Source organism: Gavialis gangeticus, unplaced genomic scaffold (genome assembly GCF_001723915.1).
Source record: "Gavialis gangeticus isolate Ggan-Ray unplaced genomic scaffold, GavGan_comp1, whole genome shotgun sequence".
NCBI lineage: Eukaryota > Metazoa > Chordata > Crocodylia > Gavialidae > Gavialis > Gavialis gangeticus.
Window position 1 is genome coordinate 838,689 of NW_017729022.1, and position 9,300 is coordinate 847,988.

Sequence of the window (9,300 nt, forward strand, 5' to 3'; positions counted from 1 at the left end):
ACACTGCACCCTGCCTCACCCAGACTAGGCAGTGCCTGCCCCCATCCCTGCCAAGCCCCAATCCCTCCCTCACTGCAGAGACCTCGATCTGTCCCCCACACAGACTTACCAGCCAGACGCTGCTCTCCAAGCTGCCAGGCTGCACTCATGGCCACGTACATGCTGCAGCTGTGCACGTGCATGCAGCATTTATTGGCAACATTAATCAGCCACATCAGCTAAAAAAACCTGATTGCTGATCATGTAAATTTTCCTTTTATTGGTGCTAATACAATATGAACCGATGTATCGGTGCACCTCTGTAATATAGAATCTTAACTTTTGACACTTTCTCTTGTAATGGTTCTTTTCTGTACAAAGCTCTCAGGCCTCCATCATTTGAATAAAGTTATGTTAAAATGTATTTAAACTTCAATAAGGCAGAAATAGTTCATCTGCCAGAAATAGAATGTTTCTTAGTTGTTTCATATTCCTAGAAATGCGTAAAACGCTGACATAGTCCTTTCCTTCACAAACATTTTGGGAGCCTGATAAAATAACAAATGAACCTGAAGATTCTAAGACTGAGTGAATGCCACTAGCAGTGTAGCAGTAGCAGCAGAACTAAAAGCCTGGGGAGCCTAGAACCCCCAGAACAATTTAAGTGGAAGGGTGGCTGGGTTGTGCTCTCCTTCCAGACCCATCACTCAGATCTAAGCTGTGCAGTCATCCTCAAGAAGCATGACAAATCCAGCATATGATCAGCATAAGTCTGACCTTCCTACCTTGGGGGCAGCACATGGGAAAAGGAACTAGGACTTCCCTCACTTGTGGTGGAGAAGCATGGGTGGACAGAGAGAAATGAGACAGGAGATTCACTATAATAATAGTAATAATATTAAAGATATTATTTTTTATATTATATCTAGTAAGGATATTATTTTATATCAGAAGCTTTAAGGAACTTCCCATTTCATGTGTTTGGAACCAAAGTTGGGAGAGCTCTACAGAAAATTCCACTGCGCACAAAGTTGAAATTCAGTCTTCCAGTTATGTGAGTTTGGGTCCTAAGGAACCAAAGCACACCCTGTTACATTAGTATTTGTATTTATATTCTTTTTCAGTTTTTTTGCTTTGCTTGGGACAGATATTCATAGGACAGAAACAGCCATGGCACTGTAGAATAGAACATTTATTGTTGGTGGCAGCAATTTATTTTATGCATTGTTAGGTATATGAAGCAACTAAGAAACATTCTGTTTCTGGCAGATCAACTTATGGTCTTACTGAAGTTAAATACGTGATTAACATAACTTTATTTTTAAAAGTTTAGATAAATGCTCCATCTTACTCCAATTATTTTTTTCCTCATTTTATTTTGTGTTTTTGTACTACCACATCAGGACATTTTTCAGAGTATTTCAGAAACCAACAGCAATTTCAAAATAACAATATTTTGTGTGTGATGACATATTCTGGGGCCATATCACTTCTCTACATAGTCTTAAGTGATGACTTTGTTCAACAATACTACCATCACTGTTCCACACTGCTGCGTAGTTTCCCACTTTGTTGCAGACATACAGTGTGGGCAGCCATTTTGCCATTAATTTCTGAAACAGCCTTGTATTTATTCTAACAGTATCAATATGACCCTGGTGAACAGGTCTACATAGCTTTAAGATCCAAAGTTTATTTTACAGGTGGCATGAAGCAAATCTTACAGCTGATGCACAGGATAAGAAATAGATACTACTCACAAACATTTATTCCTTCTAGACAAAGTTTCTTGCCCACACCTCAGCTTTATTACTCGCGTAGTAACCAGCAACAATATCAGTCTAACCCTTCAAAATTGCTAACTATTTTGGATGCCCAAGTTGAGACACCTTAAAGGGGACTGCTTTTCCCAAAGAAGGATGTCCTGTACTTCCTGAACATCAGGAAACATATAAAGTGTTTTACACAAGGCGCTAAATTCACTAAACACTTTTGAAAATTTAGGTCCTAGTGATCATCTTAGCATTGCAAGTGCTGCTGATTTCCTGCTGTGACTGTGAGAAGGGACTACTCATGATGACTTACCATACTTTACTCCTGTCACTGCTGAGATAGAGATAACAGCGGGCAAAAAAATAGACATAAAACATAGAGTCAGAACCTGCTGGACCAAATTCCATCTACCATGAAAGACAGTGGGTCTGATTCTCTGTTGCCTTGCACCTAGTATAGTCATTTATACCTGTGCAAAGTGAGGGATTTTGTTTACTTTCATTTTGTAGAGGAGTAAATAACTACACAATGTGCAAGGAAATGGAAAAAGTCTTGTTTAAAAAGGAGGCTTCCAGGTGTACTGAAGAAATGCTCTTACTGTGTTGAGCTTCATACTGAGCTCCATGGTGCTGTAATTGCTGGCTACGTCTGTAACAGCCTTCTCCTGCTTTCAAAGCCTGCTTAAACAGCTTCTCTGCTTCCACAATAGTTGTTGCTTCTTCTTCAGCCAAGAGAATGTAAGCAGTGGCACACCTGTCAATGAGATCATCAACAAAATCTATGAGAAAATGAATTCACTTTGTCATTATCGAACACAAAGCAATCCACACACACACAGGGGCATATCAGATGAATAGGAGATTGTGTCTTGTTCTTGATAAAGCTGCATGAAGTAACTACATTAGTTAGGGGTGCATCGATAGAGATTTTTTTGGGCCAATACCAATGACCGATTTTTAATGTGCCATATCGATCCAATTGCCAATATGCAGCCAGGCAGTGCCTGGTTGATAAGTCTGTTGCGGGGCAAGGGGGGAGGGAAGGAGCATGGGGGGCAGATTGAGGCCCCCATGGCGAGGGAGGGAGTGGGGCTGGCACTGGGGCAGGGGCAGGTGCTGCACAGCTGGGGCGGGGCAGGGTGTGGGACAAAGCCACGGTTCATCCAGGGGGTGAGGCAGCTCCCACCATTGCACACACCCAGGAAAGCATGAGGGGTGTGCGACTCCCAGATCTGTGCACAGTGCAAGGGTGGGCTGCCACTGTAGGCTGGTGTCAGGGGTGGTGCCAGCCTTTTCCCAGAGTGGGGGCTGACCCAGGCTGCACTTGGGATGGGTGGAGGCACCACTGCTACAGGGGGACTATGGCAACTTTTGGGGTGGCTGCAGCCCACCCTGCAGCCGCCCTCCCAGCGCCTCTGCCACCTGCCCTGAGCGCAGCCCCAGGCCAGCCCCTACACTGAGAAGAGCCAGGTACTGTTCCCAGCCCAAGTCTGCAGCAGCAGCCTGCCCTCACCCTATACACAGATCTGTGAGGTACATGCCCCCTATGCCCTCCTGGGGTGCATGCAGTGGCAGGAGCTGTCTCCCCTCCCCACATCCCCCAGATGAGTCGCCCATGGCTCTGTCCTGTGCTCCACCGTGCCCCCACTGTAAAGTGCCTGTCCCAGCACCAGCCCCACTCCTGCCCTCACTGCAGCGGCCTTGGTCTGCCCCCTGCTCCTTCCACCACAACAGACTTATCAGCCAGATGCTACTCTCCATGCTGCTGGGCTGTGCTTCTGGCCGCCTGTGTGCTGCACTGTGGCTGTGCAAGTGCATGTGGCATTTATTGGCAACGTTATCAGCCACATCAGCCAAAAAAGCTGATTGCTGAAAATGTCAGTTTTCCTTTTACTGGTGCTGAGACAATATGGGACCAATGTATCGGTGCACCTCTAACATTAGTTGTCAGAGTCCACCTCCTTATTTATCGAGAGTAGAGTTATACTACTAGAGTTGTTTCACTGAAGCTAGGGAAGCCATTCATGAAAGAAGGTACCATACTAGATGGTCTCAACTCTGGCTTCACAATAACAATTAAATAGAGATGAGAACTTCCAGTGTCATTACTATTAGCATTTTCTTTCAGATATCCTTGACATTAAATTAAATGTTACCATATTGAAGGAAAACAAAAAGAGCAATTCCCACAAGAAAAAGAAATACATGATATAGCCATAGTCTCCCATGCACATAAACATATTTTACATTCATTCAATACTCAGTTAGAAAAAAAATGAGAAAGAACCACAGCCAAGAGAAAGTAGAGGAAATACCATTAACAATGGACTAAAAAACTGAAATCCATAGCTCAGTGTGTCAGTCAGACACAAGCCACAATGACTTCAGGTTGAAGACAGTCATTGCTTAGGAATCCAACAGGGTATCTCTGTGTGTACCTCCCTACTCCCTTTTGCCCCCAAACAGACTGCAGTAGCCTGGAAACTCATTTAACCAGGCTAAAGTAGGAACTAATTTAAGGACCACTGAATCAATGGGAAGACTAACAGTGAAACAGCCTTCAGAGAAAAGACATAGTGTCCATATATATTGATAAGTGTCTACTACAACCACAATATACAGTTCTGCCTTTCCTGCCAGCATCAGGTCTTTCTTTGACAGTTCTATTATTATGAATAAATATTTCTGTGGCAAAAATTACTGTGCTAAACTATTATCCAATTGACTGTTAAATATCAGGAAATAATTCCAATGCTGGTGTCACTCACTCATTCAATTCCAAGGCTTCATGTGCTGCAGAAATTCTGGCTTGGGGGTTTCTCTCTCTCCATGCTTTCTGCATAACTATGTAATAAAACAAAGCAAAACAGAAGCATATCATTACAGAATGAACAAGGAGGATCAACTGCACAACAATAACTAGATAAATTGCTTTCAGTTGGACTCACTGTGGAACATTTCACAAACCAGGAAATTCAGCCAGTCACTCAGAAGACATATAATCAATTTATTATGTTGCTCTCCTCAATCCCCATGTTTATTCTTTCATTTAATTAAACCTTTTTTCACCAATAAATCTAGCCAAGGGTTGTTCATGAACTGAGCTACACAGCTGTAACAATGGGAGGGAGAAAACACAACAACTCTTTATTTCCTTGTAAGGTAGGATCCCTAATGCTTAGAAAAATACTAGGGGAGGGGGATTAATTACCTGTATTAACTCCCTTGCCACTGCTTAAAGGGGGTATTATCTGAGATGTTACATGGATGCAATATATTACTGAATGCATTAACCAAGAAATATTTAATACAACTAATATCTTATACCAAAGCATGCTATAAATTGTCAGCTTCTGTGTTTCCCTACAGTTTGAATTTCAGTGAGCCAAAGAAGTGTTCACTTTTTTTACTTCAGTTACATGGTTACAGGTTCATATAAAGTGAAAGCCATATGGGATCCTGAGCGTGTACAATTGCATCGCATGCATGGAGGTAATTGGGAAAGCCAAAGCACAATTTGAGATGCAATTGGCAAGGGACATAGAAGGCAATAAAAAAGGATTCTACAAGTATTTCAGAAGAGAAAGACCTAAGAAACCATATGTCTCTTACAGAATGTAGAAGGCAATCTAATTATGGGTGGTGCAGAGAAGGCTGAAGTATTTAATGCCTTTTTTACTTCAGTCTTCACAAGCAGGGAAAGCTACCAGATGATAAGTGCATCTGGCAGCAAAGACAGGGAAAGAGACAAACAGCCTAGAGTAGTGGAAGAACAGGTAAGAACAGGTATTTAAAGGACCTAAATGCTTTCGTATCAGTGGGAATACTGAAGAAACTGGATGAGGTAATTTTAGAACTATTGGCTATCTTCTCTGAGAACTCATCATGGTTGGGTGAGATCCTATATTGACAAAGGGCAGATACAGCACCCATATTTAAGGAAGGGAAGGAGGAAAATCCAGAGAATTATAGAGCAGTTAATCTGACCTCCATACCTGGAAAGATCATGGTTCTCAAGGAATTTATTTCAAAGTACCTGAAGAAAACAAGGTGATCAGGAACATCCAGCATAAATTCACACAAAGCAAGTCATGCCTGACAAACTTGATTTCCTTCTACAATAAGGTAATAGGTTCTGTGGATGGTGGGGGAAAGCAGTGGGTATGATCTATCTTGACATTAGCAGGCTTCTTACCATGTCTCTCATGACATTATCCCTAATAAGTTACGGAAATACAGACAAGATGAAAGCACTGTCATGTGGATACATAACTGGTTGGATCATTGTGCTCAATGAGTAGTCATCAACGGCTCAATGCCTAGTTCAGGGGAGGGTGGTTCCTCAGCACAGGAGGTTTGTGCTAGGTCCACTATTTTTTAACATCTCAGGGGTTTGGACAACAGGACTGAGTATACACTTAGCAAATCTGCAGATAACACCAAGTTAGTGGAGTTGCAGACAAAGGGCTAGGATCCAGAATGACCTGGATAGTCTAGAGAAATGGTCTAAGATCAATCATGAAATTCAACAAGAACAAAAATAAAGTCCTACACGTGGGATGGAATAACTGTTGCACAGATACAGTCTGGGGAATGTCTGGCTATGGTGCAGTATTGTAGAGAAGGACCTGGGGCAGTAGATCATAAGCTGAATATGAGCCAAGAGTGTGCTCTTGTTGCAAAAAAAGCCAACAGCATCCTGGCTTGTATTAACAGGAGTGTCACTTGCAAATCAGGGGAGATGATTCTTCTACTCTATTAAGCATTAGTGAGGCCTTACCAGGAGCATTGTGTCCAGTTTTGGGTCCATATTTCAAGAAGGATGTGGGCAGAGCACAAAGCAACAAAAATCATTAGGGAATTGGAAGGTATGATTTATGAGGAAAGGCTGAAAGAACCGGGCTATTTAGTTTGGAGAAGAGAAGCCTGAGGGGGGATCTGAAAGGCAACTTTAAAGAGGATGGTGATGGGCTTTTCTTTGTGGTCACAGGGGACAGGGCTAGGAGCAATGGTCTCAAACTGCAGCTGGCAAAATTTAGGTTGGTGATTAGGAGGAACTTTCTGACTGAAGATAGTCAAGCAATGGAAAAAATGCTTGACTAGACAGGCTGTGGTACCTCCAACTCTGGCAATTTTCAAGAGCAGGTTGGACAAGCACTTGGCTAAGGTGGTTTAGTCAGGGATAATCCTGCCTTGAGCAAAGAGCTGGATTAGATGCAAGGACCCTTCCAGCCCTACTTTCCTATGATTCTATGAACTTGCCACACTGTATCAGATAATAAATTAACTTGTATTACAGCTGTGTGTGTCAGAACCCACTGCAGGAAGTAGGGAAGCTTGAGCTCCCTTTGAATGGCTTTAGTGAAAAATACAAAATACAGCAATTTTTTTTCTCAAGCCATACATTCCTCATAACTAAATAGTTCCTTGTGAAAATTGCAAACCCTGATAATCTAACTCATCTAGTCCCCTAATTTACCCATAAGGTGCACCACTGAGGTGTGATCATATATTTGACTTTGTTGATTAATCTCAGGCCCCTGGGAGACAATAAAACAATGATGTGGTTAGAATCAAGAGAAAGTTTATGCTCCATCCTAAGCTCATACCACTGCAGAACTTCCACCAGCTGAAACTGCAGACTGGAGAGGAGGCAGCTGTGTCCCTGACCCAAGGCTGCCAGCAGCCCAGAGGTGGTTCCAGACCTGGGACAGTTCAAGACCCAGGCCCCAGGCTAACAATCAGCTGATTATTGGCCCTCAGCCCCAATGAAGTAGGGCAGTCAGCTGTTTGTTTCCCCAGCCCTGGACAGCCTTGGGGCCAGTTGGAGACCCAGGGCCAACAATCACCTGACAATTGGCCTCAGTCCTGGGTTTATGGCACCAAACAAATGAGCTACAAAAATGTTCAGCGTATTTTGTGGTCTATCTTTATGCCTGGTTTGCCACTTTATGATGCCATGAATTTGCTGTATGTGTAGAACAATTACTATTTATGGTACAGTTAATACCTTAACCACACCATAACAGTAATGTGTGCCAGAGGCCTCAGAGAGCTGATCATATGGGACAAATTTCATTGTTAACCCAAGTCTAAAACTTCCATTACCCTCCTGGCAGGAGTTCATTTGCTTACTGGCATCTGCAGGTCGTAAGTGATCCGTGTCACATGTAAAGAATGTTTGATGATCCTGTGCTGAAAGATTCATATCATAGTAAGTCAAAGGTTCTCTTCCTGTCACCCATGTATACCTGCAAAGTACCAACAAATTAGATGAAATTATACATTTGCAGAAAAAGGAGAATGCTGGAAGTTAGACATGGAATTGACCTACTAGCTCATCTAAACCCACTCGCAATTAATGTATAATTGCTCCTGACATTACATTACCATTACCATAATATCTTCAAAATACTAGAGGATTATACATAGGTTAATTGGTATTGTGAAAAGAACCAATCAGAAAAGTACATACTCATATCGGAAAAACCCTACATGACTAGGTACAGCCCACTCAGCTACAATCAATTTGAATTTGCTGTTAAGAAATATTGGATATGTTAAAAACTTGTAGCTGCTCTAACAATGTAAATGAACTCATGAAAATGGATTTAAATTCCTTCCCATTCATAAACATTTACAAAATAGATAATGCAGGCTGAAAACTTGGGGCATAACTACATAGCATTCAGGCTAAAAACATATGCCGGTATTATCCAGGGTCTGACTGTTCCAGGCATGACTTGCATCAAAACAGGTGCAGCACATGTAGTTTAAATGGCAATTAACTCTATTTAGTCCTGATTTGGCAGGGAGGTTATCTTGGTACTTTACAGGTGCTTAAAGTGGGCCAATGAGCTTGTAAGTTTGTAAGATACAAGAATAAAAGACTTTGTGATGGGCAGGGGAGGAGAATCTAATGTCTGCCTTTAGCTTCAAAAGTTATTTTCTATGGTATCTCTGTGCACCTCACCACAACTCTTACTGAACAAAAGAAGATGCAGTTTCTGATCTAATACTATATCTGCATGGCTTAACACCTACCGGTTATACTCAGCTCCTCTGAAAAGGTTTAATGGATTTCGCCAGACTTTGCATTCTGTCACAATGATAAGCAAAAACACATATTAATAAACTGTGGCAAAATTACAACTGAATGTTTAACTTTAGCAGACACATCAATTATTCTATAACAAGTCAGCTTTTATTTCCCATGAATCCAAACATAAAAATCAAAATAGGTCAATTTATCTGCAGCTTGATTTTCTGCCTATTATCCCTTTCAAACAATAATTTCATTATAATTTATTGTTAACAAATGGTATCATACAAAACAGACTCTCAATGAAGCTCCAAGTGTCAAATTAAAAGATAATTCTGACTAATGCCAGGATTCACTTTTACCATATTGTGGAGTGAGTGGGATCAGATCTGGGATTAATGTGTTGAAAAACCTAGAATTAACTTGGTCTTGTAGCCTTGTTGTTTCTACAAGAAAACTTCACTGTCTTCTTACTACTGTAAGATTCTGGACTACACTTGCCTGTTT

At 41.7% G+C, this 9,300-nt stretch overlaps 1 protein-coding gene across 7 annotated transcripts in view; it reads right to left on the reverse strand.

Moving 5' to 3' along the window:
- Nucleotides 1–9,300, reverse strand: part of ST7 (suppression of tumorigenicity 7) — a 275,611-nt gene that overhangs the window by 113,988 nt on the left and 152,323 nt on the right. For 5 of the 7 annotated variants that reach the window (XM_019514533.1, XM_019514531.1, XM_019514530.1 and 2 more), the window contains 4 exons: nucleotides 8,796–8,850; nucleotides 7,860–8,002; nucleotides 4,520–4,595; nucleotides 2,351–2,505 (listed from right to left, as the gene is read on the reverse strand). In XM_019514533.1, the coding sequence (XP_019370078.1) occupies nucleotides 2,351–2,505; nucleotides 4,520–4,595; nucleotides 7,860–8,002; nucleotides 8,796–8,850 (429 nt within the window). The remainder of the gene's footprint in view (nucleotides 1–2,350; nucleotides 2,506–4,519; nucleotides 4,596–7,859; nucleotides 8,003–8,795; nucleotides 8,851–9,300) is intronic. The other 2 variants (XM_019514536.1, XM_019514532.1) reach the window with 1 other exon arrangement.